This window comes from Diadema setosum, chromosome 9 (genome assembly GCF_964275005.1).
Source record: "Diadema setosum chromosome 9, eeDiaSeto1, whole genome shotgun sequence".
NCBI classification, from domain to species: Eukaryota; Metazoa; Echinodermata; class Echinoidea; order Diadematoida; family Diadematidae; genus Diadema; species Diadema setosum.
The window spans coordinates 17,656,970-17,674,110 of record NC_092693.1 but is presented as its reverse complement, the minus strand read 5'-3'; the positions used below and the strand labels follow the sequence as shown (position 1 = coordinate 17,674,110).

General features: G+C 37.2%; 2 protein-coding genes across 2 annotated transcripts; both read left to right on the top strand.

Moving 5' to 3' along the window:
* The first annotated feature begins 2,974 nt into the window (after nt 1-2,974).
* Nucleotides 2,975-3,988, top strand: LOC140232909 (muscarinic acetylcholine receptor M2-like). The gene has a single exon (XM_072313021.1). The coding sequence runs from the start codon at nt 2,975-2,977 to the stop codon at nt 3,986-3,988; it is 1,014 nt and encodes a 337-aa protein (XP_072169122.1).
* A 6,936-nt stretch (nt 3,989-10,924) lies between these two features.
* Nucleotides 10,925-11,842, top strand: LOC140232908 (muscarinic acetylcholine receptor M1-like). The gene has a single exon (XM_072313020.1). It carries the CDS (start codon nt 10,925-10,927, stop codon nt 11,840-11,842), a length of 918 nt encoding a protein of 305 aa, XP_072169121.1.
* Nucleotides 11,843-17,141: the final 5,299 nt, after the last annotated feature.

The window sequence follows — 17,141 nt, the reverse complement described above, 5'->3', positions numbered from 1 at the left end:
CTTTTTAAAGGGAGATATCAATGTTCACCTCTCTAGGCTCTTATCTTTTTCACTAATATATACACAATACAAAAAAAAATGCAAAATTAGTCGCTTGAAACCCACCCGAACTGAAAAAACCCAACTGTCTTTCTTATCTACACAAGGCTGACGGTTGTTGTTGTTGCTTTCGTATGAGCTTTTCATACTACTACTTTATTTCTACTGGGTGACGTAAGTTGCGAATGAAATTTCAACCGACCACACTCTCTTTATCAGGCAGGTGGATATCTTAAAGGATGATGAAAACAGTTTTGCTCTCTGTTTGCACTGCTATCACATTTTCTTTTTTTTAAGACAGGACGATCACGGTCATTGTATTTATTTGTATTTTGCTATGAGTGAAAAACTAGTACAGGCTCTCTTTGGTTCTACCAATATTATTTAAGAATTATAATCTAATCCCTCTTTGTCTACGATAATCTATCCTGTTAAAAAGGTAATGGGCGCGTTGTTCGATCGTCTTGTTGCGTCACATGCACTGGAATGCAGGGCAAACAAAAATAGGCATGCAGAGTAAGAGTACTTTTGTTCCAGAAAAGAGCAATGCCATTGATATACGATCAAGCTTATAGATCATCACCCATACAGATTCCTCTGTTCCTTATTTAGAGAAAACCGCATTTTTACCGAAAATCATGACTTCGTCTCGACTTCATCTGGGTTGTCTTATTTATGTTTCATGTAGAAATCAGCGCTACTTCCGCTGCGTTTACAAAATTGTTCCAAAAGAATAAAGTTATACATGATTACTCAACAAGGCAACCAAATGATTTTAATTTTCCGAAGAATAGACTAGCTTTGGCAATAGAATATTATGTTTACTGGTCCTAAGCTTTGGAATTCTGTCAATCATTCATTGAAACAAGCGCTAAGCTTTAACAGCGTTAAATACAAGCTTTCAAAAATGTTCTTGAAAAGTATCAATACTAAGTTTCATGGAAGTTAAATGTCGGTGTATTTGACCAATGTTTTCTAGTAGCGTTCACAAAACGTATACTAGGATGGTAATCTTTTCTTTCATTATGAAGTTAATAAAATGGAAATGTACCGGGCAGGCGCCTTGTTCATAAACATGTACTCTGTAACCTTATATTCATACTCAGGGCTCATGATTAAGCCCTTGTACATGATACAAGAGGTGCTACTTGGTAGTTCCCTCCACATTTGTTATAATTATATGCAAAAAGCCATGATAACCTGTATTTATGAAATGTCCACAATGTGGGTTCTGAAACAAGTTCAGTTCATTCATTTTATTTCATTTTACATGGGAGTGACAATCGATGGATCAATATAGCTAAAGATGGAATACATGTATTCCAAAGTCTTGTTTTGCCTGAGCTCTAAGTGATGTCAGAATAGCATTTATATATATATATGTACACCTTCTGATTAAGAGAAGGTTCTCTTCTCCAAAGCAGCAGCATATAAATGCAATTCAGTATTCATGGAGTGTCTATTGTCAACCCAAATAAAAACATTCATAACACATAGACACAGGGACACACATACACACTTTTTCTTTTTTAATGATAGTCTTTCTTTGAATTTCATTCAATATCAGGCTCATTTTCACAATAAACTTAGTTTGAACAAGAATAAGCAGCTGTTCTTCTCATATGTGTTGCTGAATCACACATACACGCACGCACACATGCACACACACAAACGCACATACACAAATTAAGACTCCGACATTGCTACATGTCTCTGATGCACGTTACCATTTCGACACGATCATTGTTGTTCGATTGAACATTGATGAGGCAGCGCATGCGCTGTGTGTAACGCGAATTGATAGAGCAATCATCCGCTTGATATAAGTTTATCTTGTAAATTTAGAGCACTCCCCATTAGAACATCATCAATGATCATATCTTGCCAATCTCGCACTGATAGCACTTACTCCTCTCCTCTCGGACCACAAGGCCACTTCGCCGAAAGCGCACCGTTTCTTCATGGCACAAAGTATTGTTCGAAATATTTCTGGGTAAGTGAAATCTGTTCGAAAGTACATCCTAATAGTTCTGTTTTTAATCACTATTTTCTCTGGTTTAAGACTTATAGATAGATAGACTAGACAGGAAAAGGTATAGATAACATGGTATTTATCTCTGTAAAACTTATGCAATAAACAGCTCATTCCGCAGTGATGAAGCCCATGAGCATGTTAAATTTAAAACGTATAGTGAAATATGCATATAATATTCAATGCATGGTAATGGTGCATATCAGAGAATGCTACCATCAAAATTTGCATAATTTGCTTAGTCTTTCCGTTATTTGGCATTTAGCATAGGTTCAAAAAGAAGACTCTCAAGGATACATACATAATGTACACATATTTTATATATAAAACTTAATTTCACTGAGATTAATTGTTGATTATTCAATATAGAAGGTATTATAATTCTTTTAAAATCTGTAAATAGACATTCTGATTATTACGAGACACTACTCAAAGCTCCCCAATCTGTTAGATAAGACTCTTAAGTGAGATCTACATTAAAATAGGAACAAACGTTCACAATACATGAAAGAGCGAACAGTTTAGATTATGACGATGAGCGTAACAGCGTCGTAAAGCCATCCATCAGCCTTTGCTCCTGTATATAATACTATGTCAATTAATATTAATTTTGTTTGATTCACTGACTAGAAATTTCAATTGAGATGACGGAAAAAGGAGAACGCAGTGTTGAGTTCATGGGATTCAACGCCACGAACACCACACATGTTACAAACAACCACCAGCTCGAACTTACAATAAGTTTTGTTTTTCTGGTCAAGCTGACTCTAGCACTATATACTGACTGCTTTTGCCAACAGCATGATTCTCATGGCATTCGCGTATGAAAGAAAGCTGTGGACATATCAAAACTACTACATTTTCAACATGACCTTAGCCGATTTAGTGGTAGGCGCTGTAATCATGCCACTTCGCTCAAGCATTGAGCTCTATGGGACTTGGATCTTTGGACGAATATTCGGAGTTCTCTTCATGACACTTCAAAACGCAAGTCTCGGAATTTCCGTGATGGGCGTTGTCGTCATCACCATCGACCGTTACATAGCAACCTTGCATCCGTTAACTCACTTCACCAAGAAGAGCAGGAGAATGGCGATAATCATCAACGTTCTCACGTGGGTACTACCCTTCATGTTGTGGTTCTTTCTCAACGCAGTGTGGGACTTTGTGGCTCTCAACCTTAGCGACGGTTTATATGGAATCCCAAATCCGAATTTTTCGACGTCCCTAGCGTCAAGCTCTATTGTGCTTTGTTTGCGTTTTTTCGGGCCTCTGATCTTAATCATGACACTGTACCTACGGATTTACTTCCACATTCGAACACGACTGCGAAAACGACGTCCTCGTTCGATTCAAAGAAGCAGGCCAGACAATGATATGAAGAACACATCAAGGGAGGGGGTAAAGCAGTTTGATGTCATCCGTAAAGAATCCCAGTTAACATCGTCAAAAGAGCGAGAGAGGCAGGTTGAAAGCTACACTTCGTCACACGAATCCCCTTTAAAGATAACCATCGATAATTTCGACACTAATAACAAGAACTTCGAGAGTGAATATCGCCTGGCCGGTACTAAAAGAGTGGATGCAATCTCGAGTATTTCCGGCGCAAACTATCAGGGTCCAGCTCTGAAAAGCAAACCTACAGGGAAAAATCGCAAAGCAATGAGGACACTAAGTTTCGTCGTTCTGGCATTTGCCATCACCTGGTTCCCTAACGGAGTAACCCTCATGATCTACAGCATTTCTCTGAGTTCCAGTAGTGTGTCAACGAGTGATGCTTTCACCGAGATAGCCCGGTGGATAACATACAGCAACAGCCTGCTCAACCCTGCAGCCTACGCTCTGGCACAGCCGTTGATACGTAGAACTCTAACCCTGCTGTTGTGCAGGATATGTCGACAGAAGTTGGGTGATTGACCGACGCACTCAATGTTTTACAGACAGGGTGTGCTTAATTTGTAACAGAAGACACCGTACTATCGTAAATGAGATGCACCGGGGACACATTATCATGTATTTACTTTTTTTCTTTAAAGCAAGTAAATCTCCTTACAAATTTTAATTGTTTCTACAGGTCGAAAATTTGATGATCTGGACAAATGTCTGTAATGGGATTTATTGGAATGTTTCATAATGACCCAATGTTTCATCATTTGAATATGTACTGAAAACATTATGTACAAATTATGTGAAGTATATCATCCATATCCATGATCTCTGCACCATCAATAACGACGCAGCTTCGGCTAAACCAATTGTAAACTGTAGGCAGTTCGTTTTGCCTTGTCTGAATTCAGATGTTTGTTTTCATCCACTAAACCATTTTATATATATATAAAAAAAAACTTATACTACTTAAAAGACATTCTTTTCACATTGCCATCTGCAGAGAAGATCCGAAACACACCTTTGAATTTTAATAAAAACCTCAACCGAGTAGGCCTATATTACGCTATTATCTAATAGTCCTCTCCCTTAAATCTTAATCTCATCTGTGGATTTAAAGAATCTGAAACTTTCATCACGCGAATTGTTATTGAAGTAAAAAAAAAAAATGGTGCTCAAAAAATCCACTCGAAATGATCATTGGTTTTCAATTTTTTTTTGTATACAATAGTGTATATCATTGTATATAATTTTACCACATTGCCTTATATTGCACAGCCATAATTATATCAAGTCGTTTTTATATCACTTCGCAGCACACGTCGAGCTGTTTTGTTAGCTCTATTTATATAAGAATTGCTTTAGATATCTTTCATGTCGTATACATGTATACTTTTACTTTTAGCTTTCTCACAAATCTAAGCGACATATTTGCTCTTTAGTAGACAATTTAAGTATATTCTCTGCCTTATAAAGGGATACAAGATAGCGAGAACACTAGAAGGGATTATGCAACCTGAACCACAATGTGATATAAGTACAAGTTGAAGTGATGCAAGGTAGAACGAGTTATGTTTGCATACGCCTTCGTGGCTGTAGAGTCAGATTGTTTGGACCCTTTAGTATATCAAGAGCTCAACGAGAAGCCAGAAAGATATTCTGAAAGATTCGTAATCAACCCTTTTATAGAGATAGATAGATAGATAGATAGATAGATAAGTAGATATATAGATAAGATGGATAGACAGATAGATAGATAGATAGATAGCGAGAGAAAGATCATCGAGACGGCTCATTTACTGATTAATAAGCCGGTTCGTAATTAGCTCATGTACACATTGATACAAATGACCTTTCTTTTTCCTCAGTTGGTTAGGCACTTCACTCGTTTTCAAAGCGGCATAAAGCATAAGCTTTCCCGACGTAGCAATTTATGGTATTCGTGTTCAAACAAAAAATTAACTTGCGTTTAGACCAGGTGACCAGAATAGTCCGTTAGTTGACACTTTAGTAGGCATCTATTTCATGTTTGTTTGTTTGTTTTTTTTTTTTTTTGTATTGAATGAAATAAGAAACGTTTTTCTTTTGATATTGCCAAATACCAGGCGTCCTGTGGTGCAGGTGGATGTGTTGGCAAGCACCATTTAGATAAGGATCACACGAATAATCATCACTCCACAGATACTTATCTCAGTGATTTAACAAACCAAAATGCACGTTGGTACAGATGACTTTTTTCTGCTCATGTGCAAAGTGGAATTACAAACTGATCTATTCTTCAATATGCCTTAGTATACTCAGTAGCACATGGCATGACCCTCTTTCCTCCCTTTTCTCTCCTCCGCAGGACATTAGATAACTGTGTTCCACCGGTGTCGTTTTCATCGTGCATGTCTTAGAATCGATTTACGCTTCGCTGTTTTGTGGAGACGACAAGGGAGTAGAAAAAGTGACTCTTAAAGGGGATGGCTAGTAACTGATCAGTGGAAATCAGTAGGAATGCTGAGGGATGATTGTTCCAATTCTTGTGGGATTCATTTAAGAGTACATTATATATCTATTGTTGTGTGAAAATTATTTGCTTCAGAACGGTCTCACATTCAAGTAATGTGCAGATTAATGCCCCGTCACTGTACAGGCATGCTAACCTGGAAACATTAAACTGCACATTACTTGAATATGAGACCATTCTGAAGCAAATAATTTTCACACAACAGTAGATATATAATGTACTCTTCAATGAATCCCACAAGAATTGGAACAATCATCCCCCAGCATTCCCACTGATTCCCACTGATCAGTTACTAGCCATCCCCTTTAACTCTGCGATTTCACCAGAAACGATTCGTGCTGGTCAGTAGCACGATGGGTAAAATCTACGGGAGATGTTTTTTGTTTCGAAGCTTCGTTAATCCGAAAATGCATAAGGTTCTATATTCTGAATGTTCATTATAACGAAACACACAAATTTCCTATACCTATATATGCTTCTTTTATCCGAATATGAAATAAGGTTCGCCAATACGATCACATTTCGTGACGTTATTCCTAAGATTCGTTATTTCGAGGGTTCACTATTTCGAAAGTTCATTAAGTCGAAAAATAAGAGACGTACGTATCAATGAACCTTTGGAATTACGAATACTCGGTTTAGGAGCTTATTTCCCGCAGATAGAGTGTGATTAGGGACAGCTCTGTTTAAAGCAAAAATTTACCGTGTGAAAGAGCTAAATTCGCTGTACAAACAGTTCAATTCACATAGAAAAGAGCTAAATACAGTCTGAAAAATCGAAATCATCCTGTAGTAGTCTACACCGGAAGAAGAGCGCTCTCTAATCAAACTCCCGAACGAGTGTGACTTTAGCTCCTCTATATACAGTTGCAGGGTACAAATTGCAAAGTTATTGACATGCCTGTCATTCAAATCATAGCAAAAAAAAATAAAAAATGATATATGAGATGTCATGATATGGCAGGATTCCTAATATTATCTGATGATCACGTGTAACGAGGCAAATGGTGTGAAGGCTTTACTCTATAGGGTTAGAAGAAAAAACACGATGTGAATACTGAGGATCGTCTGCCACGTTGGACAGAATAAGAGAGTGAGAGTGAGAGAGAGAGAGAAAGAGATAAGATTGAGAGAGGCAGATAAAGAATAAGAGAGAGAAAGCTATTAGAAAATAGTAAGAGATAGATAAAAGTGTGAGAAAAGCTCTGTCACTTTCAGCACGGTAAGCAAAAACAAAAAACAAAACAAAACAAAACAAAACAAAAACTAAGATAAGTATAAAGCAGACAAACCGTTTAACAACAAAGCTGTAATGTTCCAAGATTTCAGTGAAGTTCAGAGTTCAAAGAACATGAAAGTAACCATGGTAACGCTCCTAGTTTACCACCCAGTTGGTGGATGCCTTCCCAGAAGGCTCTTGGTAATTGATATAATAGTTGTAAGCTAATGTCTTAATGTTTATGATCCTGAAACAATTCATGGTTTCATTAATTGTATATTGCAACGTGTATAATACTAGTAATAATAGTAGTTATAAAGTTGATCTTTAAACATCAGTGTAGAGATTTTAGTTATCAACATATTTGTCATTTCATGAAATGTAGCGTGAGCAATGTTTTACAAATTATAGTGAAAACTGACGTAACATACCGCTGACAAGAATACCCTTCCTATCATAACTCTTATGTTGAATAAAAAGAAATAGAATAAAACCTTCAATGTAATATTAGACTGTGTATTACAGATTGCAGTGCCGAGCGCTCCCCCCCCCCCCCCTCGGTCCGATGGAGAGACAGGAGACTATGCACCTTCAGCCGAAAGCTGTGTAGCGGAAAGTGTACCAATGAGCTAGTTTAAATGATATCTTTCTCATTTTTTCCCCTATCAAATTGTAGTGTGTGTTTTGCTTTATGGTGACTTGTATTTCCCTAGTTTTTTTTTTTTTTTTTTGTTGTATATGATTCTGAAGTGTATTGATGTTAACGTATATGTTAATGGGATGGTACAGTATTGGTGGAGATGAGAATTGGGCTTTTAACTTTTTGCAAAATACCAAGAAAACACTTATGATATAGTACAGAACATACCATTTTAGGAGGAATTCAAAGTTTACTTGATGAAAATCGGGTTTGGAATGACTGAAACATCCAAAAACAAAGTAAAACAAAGCGATTGTAGTAAATTGTGGGTCCCACACTTTATAAGAATCGCTCTTTTTGGATATCTCGGCCATTTCAAAACCAATTTTCATCAAATAAATGCCGAATTCCTCATAAAATGACATGCTCTTTCATATTTCATATGAGTTTTCTCCTCATCTCACCAAAAAATTTTAGAAACCTGAAATTAGGTCTCAACCAAAACTATACAGTCCCTTTAACATCAATAGTTAGTTAGTATAGTTAAGAAAATGGATCAGACGTCTTGTATTTTTACTGTCATTGACTCCTGTTAAGAGTGTTTGTTTTTGTGATGTCAAAATTCCATATGACTTATGAAAAAGACATTGTTTTGTTCTGATCAATAAAATCCAGAAATGAAAAAAAAGAAGGATACACTGTATAGGAATACGGAAAGTCTTTTTCAAGAAGGTATCATGCCACTCACCTCCATCGTCTCTTTCCTTTCTCACTAATACGTGCACACACACACACACACACACACACACACACACACACAAATCCACGCAGAATCTCACATGCAATCACTTGCATCCCCACTCGAACTGGACAAAAAAAAAGCTGACCAACCAACAAACAAACCAACAAACAAACAAACAAGCAAAGAGCATGTCCTTATCCACAGAGGGCAGATTGTTCGTTTTCAGAGCATGAACTTTTCATGCTGCTACTACATTTCTGCTGCTTGCGTGACATAAGTTGCCAAGGAAATTTCAACCAATCGCATTCGCTGGATCACGCATGCAGGAGGAAATAAATCTGAATGAAAATATAGGTACTTTCACTTTCTCTTCGCACTAACATCACATCTTCTGGACAGGGCGATCAATTGCCTTCGTTTGCAGATTTGGAAAAGAGCTGCGTCTGGATGTGCAACACCTGTTTGAAAGGTAGGTGAGTGTAATCAAGCTATCAGTAAATTGATGTATTGCGAGCTCTTGTGCTACCGATTGAGATGGATTTTGCATTATTTTGTGATGAAATGGACATTTTAAATAGCTTAGATAATGATCTAAAAGAATCTGTGAAGTTAATTACATTTAAGTATAAACTAAAAAAGTATTCTTTTTGTGTAAATATACCAGCTAATTATGTTCAATGAAAAAACCCGTCATGTTTCACTTTTCCTTGAGATTTTGTAGTGTGTCCACAGACCTTTTCCATCCCTCTCCTTTTCCCTCTCCTTTTCCTTCTCTATTCTTCCCTGCTCCTTTTTCCTCGTTCTTCGTTGTCCAGTATCTGTCTGAGTGCATTTCCTCAAGTTCTGTTATTTCTGTGTTTTGTGTTATTGTTGTTGTTGTCGTCGTTGTATTTTTGTGTTGTTTTTTTTTTTGTGGCCGATTACATATCTTCCTTTCCGTTTAATTTTCCTGGCATACCTGGCCCCATAGTGTCTGTGCCACAAATGTGATATGTTACATAGTTTATACGTTTGCGTTCTAAAATCCTAGTAAGTATTGTTCATAGTATCAGCCTCACATATCAATGAGTAAAATGTACAATAGTATATAGAAGAATTTTAAATGAATATGTTTTATTGGTATAACAAATTGGTGCTGTCGTTGTTTTGTTCCAGTGTTCCACGTCTTACAAGCTTGGCTTTTTAGTGGAACACTGTTTTCCATCATTGTGATTATTTACTATTTTTGTTGCCATGGCAAAGTCCATTGTTTCTTTTTTACATCATTCGTGTATATGGAATATTGTATTAAAAAAAAAATCCTTTATCAGACGAGTATAAGAGAAATGAAAAAAAAAATTGTATCACTTTGGATTATGTCAACTTTTTCTTTTGTTTTCTTTTTGATGATGGAAATAAATAAAATATTGAATTGAATTGAATTGAATTGAATTGAATTAAAATTATTTCTGGTTTAACTTGATGAAAATTACTAGTCTTCAAACGGATACGCGGATTGACGAGCGAAAGTATATCAGTAGACCTACGTTGAATACGAACATCGATGGGTGCTTTCGTAGAAAATTCTCATAAATATATAGAATGGAATTGTACTCATTAAAGTCATACAAATCAAAGAGCACACAATGGTTTCCTCGTAATGTATCTCCCTCTATCATAATTGAAATGAGTAAAATGAGTTGAGATGAGTTGGTTCGCTTGGCCTCTAGGATTTCTAATTAATTTCTTTTTGCGAAACCATTATCAGCTAGATGTGTCAAGAAAACAATTTCTTCGTTGGGCATTTCATGTCAAAGTGTTTTCCATTTCAATGCAAATTGAAACAACCTACGCCGCACGTAGGTTGCTGTGTGGCATAAGTTGTATTGAGTGTAGCGCCTGGGAACGTGCTGAATTTGCGCATTAGAGGTTCTTCATATTTGTCTGCGTCAAACAAGCGCCCTTCCCTGCAGTTCCTAAAGATGCTTTTTTTTTTTTATTTCTAGTCATCAGTCCAGGATTCAACCTGCGGCGGATCGGGACATTCAGCATCGACTCTCAAGAGCGATTTCATCACCATGAATTGCACTAGAACAGTCGGCAGCGAATTTTACGGATCCAGCACAATTTGGTTATTTCTGATCATGCTGAGTTTAGCATTGATAACCGTTGTCGCCAACGGTGTGATTCTCGTGGCATTTTCTTACGAGAGAAAGCTGTTGGTTTATTACAATTACTACATTTTGAACATGACTTTAGCAGACTTACTCGTAGGTGCCGTCGTTATGCCGCTTCGTGCGACCATAACCCTGTATGGTAATTGGTTATTTGGAAGGATACCCGGGGTTCTCTTCCTAACGATCCAGAACGCGAGTATGGGCGTGTCTGTAATGGGTGTGGTTGTCATTACCATCGACCGTTACGTAGCAACCGTGCATCCTATGACTCACTTCACCAAAAAGAGTAGACGATTAGCGGTCAACATCAACGTGCTCACGTGGATACTTCCCTTCACGGTGTGGTTCCTCCTCAACGCATTATGGGATATTTTGGATCCCATGGATGGCGTGATTGGTTTCGGCCTACCAAGACCACATTACGCAGCATCGTTACCTTCAAGCTTCATGGTGTTTTGCCTCCGATTTGCAGGGCCCTTCTTTATAATAATGCCGCTTTACCTACGGGTGTATTATCGAATCCGCAGTAAAGTGAGGAAACGACTGTCCCTCTCGCGTTACATCAGTAACGCCAACATCGACGCTAAGACTAAGATCAGAGTGCAAAAAACTAGTAAACCTGCGGGGAATGAAGTTTCAGTTTCTGTAGGGAAAAGATGCGGTGTTAAATCTAATTCCCCGGAAATTTTAGATATCTCTTCAGAATTATCCAAATTAAAGACACGGAATCATAAGTTTCCAGGAGAAGACAGAAAGCCACAGACGAAGTCGCTGTCTTCGAATGGACGAAGATTAGAGTCAGGCGATGTGCTAGCTCACATACGGAGACCAGACGATGAAGGCGACTCCGGGAAAAGTCTGAAAGCAATGAGAACGTTATCTTTTATTGTCTTAGTCTTTGCCGTCACCTGGGTACCAAACGTCATCAATATCGTCCTCTACAGCATGTCACGCTGTTATGATACCGTTACCACCACTGCATTGTTCAATGAGATATCGAGATGGATAACGTACAGCAACAGCTTGTTCAACCCGGTGGCCTACGCGCTGGCACAGCCATTGATTCGTCAAACCGTCGCCAGGATGTTCTGCAATGGGTGTAGAAGAAATCTGTAGGGGAAGTCGGGAAGTAGCCATGAGGGTCAACACCAAGGAGGCATAACGAAAGCACCCATCTAACAGTCCTAACGAGAAATCTTAGGGTTGGTCAAGGATTCCCTTTAACAATTATATATTTATAAATGGGCTGATTTTAGAGACTGAGCCTATAAATATCATGGTCATAAAATTTGTGAAAGAGGCACTCATATTTGATATCAGTGACAACACCTATACTCTATTTTCGGTCTTTACTGATTTCTTGGAGTCAGTCTTCAGTCAATGAACATAAGTCACCTCTATGAATGCCCAGTTAGACTAAAGCATATAAGCCAGCGTATGCCTAGCGTATAGCTACAATTTTCTTGGTGAAAATTGGCAAAGGCCAGATACTCTCGAACACGCTCCAATCTGGTTTTCAGTGACCTTTCGAAAGTAACAGATGTACGCCCAGCGAATGACGAGCGTATGCAAACCATACTATAGCGTACAGAGTGACGAAGGAAAGCGTATACATCAAGCACACAACGTACGAAACGAATGACCAGCGAATACGCAACGTATGCATAGCGTGCAGTGACAGCGATGTGACGGATCCGAAGTCTCTGAGCTTCCTCATGACCAACTGGCTTATTTTACCGCCGTAGTTTCGTTCAGTTTAGTTTACCTTACTTTATATTCGTTAGCCATTTGTTGCACTAACGCTGTGCATATATTATGCATTCGTTTCGGCAAAGTTTCAGATGGATGAATTTAGACGAACGGCGGACGAAGGAGAAACGTGCAAAACGTTCAAACGTTTCTCCAAAATTTCGCATAAAATATGTTCTGCATCTGTTGGTTCGATGCGCTATAGTTTGACAAGGCTTTAAGATCACACACGAGGCATTTATCTTTAATAGGTACAAATTACAAGGTCGGGCATCGTGCAATGAGACATACTATAAGTACTATATAGATAATATGAATAGAATAGATAGAAAAAAAATAGTTCTCTAAGTTCCTGTAAACAAAATGTTAAAGCCAATATTTTAAAATACTGCGTTTAATGATTTTGCTGTGATCACTTGAAATATTTCTGCGTACTCACAGTGGTGCCTCGCTCGGGTGACTTTGTTTTATCAATTCGTTACTTTACTTAGCATTGATACTTTAAATTTAATTCTGAACATCATTTGAATATTCTGTAAATTTTATTACATTCTCGACATATTATATTGTTGCATGTTTCGTCATTTTTCGTCATTGACATATTGTACTAAACGTTTATATTATATCTTTGGAACGTACTCCTTCAAGCTTTGCTTTTTAGTAGGTTCTTCATATTACACATACATCACTTATACATCTTTATACATTTGTGCAAATTTGTTTCAAATCGACTGTTGTGTTAAACATTTTTTTTTTCTGAGATCAAGTGGAATTTAAAACTTGTATGAAATGTAGAATATGGAACAAGAATTAAAAAAAAATGCGGTCATGTGAAACATGAAAATGTTGTTAAAATAGAGCTAATATATGTAGTGTAAAATTTGAATAAAGCATCTCGGTGTGAATAATATGTCGTCAGGATTGAATATCAAATACATGAAAAAGTACTGGTAGTTACAATAATGTGGCAATGCTCTGCTAACTTTCACAAGGACAGATCCACACAATCGTGGATACATTATGTTTCTGGCTTCCTCCGTTAGAGCCTTAAGGCCTTGTTCAACAGTGCTTCATGGTGCTGTTAAAAGGAAGTACAGCTTCATTTGGCAGGTGACACAAAAACAGTTCAAAAATCATTTATGCAAGAATACCCCGCCAAAAAAAAAAAAAAAAAAAAAAAATCACACATTTTGAAGGTGTTTGAGTCAAAAGTGCACAATTTTCACACACATACCTATAGACAAAAAAAAAAATTAATGTGGCACACAAAAAGTTAAGAGAAGGCTATACCTCTTACGTCGTCTAGGCATAAATCGCCATGTGATAAAGGTCTATATCACTGTGTCTTTAGAGTATGTCGAACTGTGAAATCCGTCACTTTCTTTGTTTGCGCACCTGTTTAATTCTTCTCATGAAAGTGTAACGGATCGATTTGCTTGATTTGTTGTTGTTGTTGTTGTTGTTGATGTTGTTGTTGTCTATTTGTTAGACGTCATGACCACACATCTCATTTTGAGAGAGAGCACGGCCGATTCTGAGGCTCCGGGACTATAGACCAGTTCGTAATTCCACTTTGCGCATGAGCAGAAAAAGGTCGTTTGTACCAACAGGCATTTTGGTTTATTAATTCACTGAGATAAGCATCTGTGATGTGATGATTATTCATGTGATCCTTATCTAAATAGTGCTTGCCAGCACATCCACCTGACAGCAAGCCTGGTATGTGGCAATATCAAAAGAAAGAGGTTGTTATTGCATTCAATACGAAACAATGAATTAGATGCCTGCTAAAGTGTCCACTGATGGACTATTCTGGTCACCTGGTCTAAACACAAGTTCATACTTTGTTTGAACACGAATTCCATAAATTGTTATGTCGGGCAAGCTTATGCATTATACCGCTTTGAAAACGAGTGAAGTGCCTAACCAACTGAGAAAAAAAGAAAGGTCATCTGTACCAAGGTGTACATGAGCTAATTACGAACTGGCTTATTTAGCACAAAATGTACCGCATGTCAAAAAAAAAATGATAACTTTAAAAATAGTAGATCAATCCAAATACAACTTCAGGGTACGAAACTATAATTCATTGCCCACATCTTACAAAAATTCCCATTCGATTTGCTTCAGTGGTTAAAGAGAAATTAGGAATTTTGTAGAGCATATCAGGAATCTCTTCCCTCCAAGTTCTGTCTATTATGTTCACACACAAGAGCATCCAAGTGCTAAACTTGAAAGAATCGGACTCATGACATGCTTTACAACTATCCACATTTCTCTGTGACCGCTTAACCAAATTGAATTGGATTTTCATGCAAAATAGAGCTAAGATGTTATATTTTAAGACCCTGAAGTAGCATTTAGACAATTTAATCATATTGGGTGTTATCAATGCGAAAATCTGATTGTAATTTTTTTTTTTTTTTTTTTTTGGGGGGGGGGGAACATACTGTACATAGAGGGCGCTAAGCACAGAAATTGCACTTCCGCCTTTGATGTACTTACGCAGATCTTACTTCGAAATCAGTCTATGGATGTTCATTTTCATTCATTTTTCATTTATTGAGTTTCCGCACAAATATATACATACATACATAAGTTATGGAATGGCAAAAATTCTCATGCTGTCACAAAACAGAAACACCAGTGGCCAGCATCAAGGAAACCACGTTTGCATAATATAGACGAGGTGTGATGTAAAAACTCTCCCATCTTTAGTCTTTGCCGTCACCTGGATGACTTTTTTTTTTCATAAAAATACATCAAGTTTGTGGGGTTTTGCCAAATTTAGCGACAGACCGATAAATAGTTTAAAGACTCTTTTGAAAACGTATATTTCTTTAACTTGTCAATGGATGTGGCTTATTGCGCTGTATGGGGAAGTTTTGTCACGTTTCATCTGGCCTTGCTTCCACTTCTCTCTAGCTCCCATGTCTATTTTCCTTTATTTCTATACTGTATTTCCTTCCTTCAATGTACATAGAGGCATTAACTCATTTTTGGATAATATTTGCGCTACATGAATATGATATGGCGTATCATTTCCATTACCATTCAAGGCTACATCATTTAGTTTGCATAATGTACTTTGAGCAATGACGCTGTTTCTTAAAAGTGTGGTAAAGTGTTAAGATTTCATGTATACATATCATGTTGGACCTCACTTTAATTTGACAGAGACCTTCAAAATATGAATAGAAAATGGTATGGCCTGCTTGTTTCATTTTCCTTCATTCGTTAAAGACTACTTTTGACCTTGGAGAAAAATAAATGACCTTGAGTGGCAAAGAGGTAATGCTCTCGATATCCATTACTATGGTTACATTACTGTACTAAGAATTCAGTAATAATAACAGGGTCTTCAGAATATTGGGGTAGATATTACTACTTCGATTTAGTATATGTCAACATCACTTTTCTTTCTCACGCTGGATCATATCCAGAAATGTTGATTATACAAACTCTGAAAATAATCATTCGTGGACATAAATATGAAAAAATACTGGTTAAGAAAAACACAGCAACACTTGTTTTATCATATGTACACATGAGAAAATAGAGACGTACAAGCATAGGTCTATATTACCACAATTAAAATGGGCACGGATGTTGAATAGATCCTGATTCAATGGCCCGTTTGATGATACTACTAATAGTATCAAAGACATACGTCTAACATCGTACTCTTTGCGGTGCCCGAAGTTTAAGATAATTACATTCTTGTATATAACCAGAGTATACCGCAAAAACAGTAAAATATCAGAATTTTTGTCTTGTCACTCTTTTCTTTCGTGTTTTTATTGGTTACTCATGGAGAAACAATGCTTTCTACTTACGGTTGGAGCATTAGTGAGAAACATATATTGTATAATGAGTGCATACACATCTATTGATCTGAATCAGTGAAATCCAATCAAAATGAAGAGAAAAAATACATAGGCATTAGAGATCTGTTTTGAGCCATGGACTTTTGTGATACTTCCAACGAAGTGTAACGCGTTTATCCCCCGACATACGAAATGATATACCTAGATAGCTTGACATTGATAACTTATAAGTTGGTAAAACGTGACGCAAACTTATGTGATGCATAACTTATGTTAACAACGCACAATTACCAGCAGCATTGTACGAATAGAAGAAAACACACACACACACACACACACACACACACACACAACGAGAAATGCTGCAATCTAACACTCTTACAGTACATTCCTTACGACGTTACCACACATGGGCATCTAAAAACCCTCAATTGCATACGAATGAGTTAAACAAAAACAAATAATTATTCCATGTTTTCAGATAAGCTGAACCAGATAAAGTGAAAGCTTCATTTCTGAAAGGATGATCTTCACATAAAATTTTCTTGAGAGATAACAATGATCTGTCATAATCGGAAATGTAACACCATCTCGGTGTTACGTCTCTAACACCGGACTTTTTGCAGTGCAGTATTTCAAATTTCGTGACGGAACACCAAAAGGTCACGAACTTGGATCATGAACTGCAAGTCTGCGCGGTTTTTTTCACGCCAAAAAAGCAACAGAAACATGAGCTTACCTATAGGTACGGGGCGGAAATACTTTAGACTGTTCATGCCTGAGAAGTAACGCAATTGACTTACTGCAGTTTGGAGTTAATGAAAACAATATGTGATATT

What these genes read in the sequence shown, in the direction of transcription:
- LOC140232909 (XM_072313021.1), top strand. Translation starts at nt 2,975, where the DNA reads ATGCCACTTCGCTCAAGCATTGAGCTCTATGGGACTTGGATCTTTGGA.
- LOC140232908 (XM_072313020.1), top strand. Translation starts at nt 10,925, where the DNA reads ATGGGCGTGTCTGTAATGGGTGTGGTTGTCATTACCATCGACCGTTAC.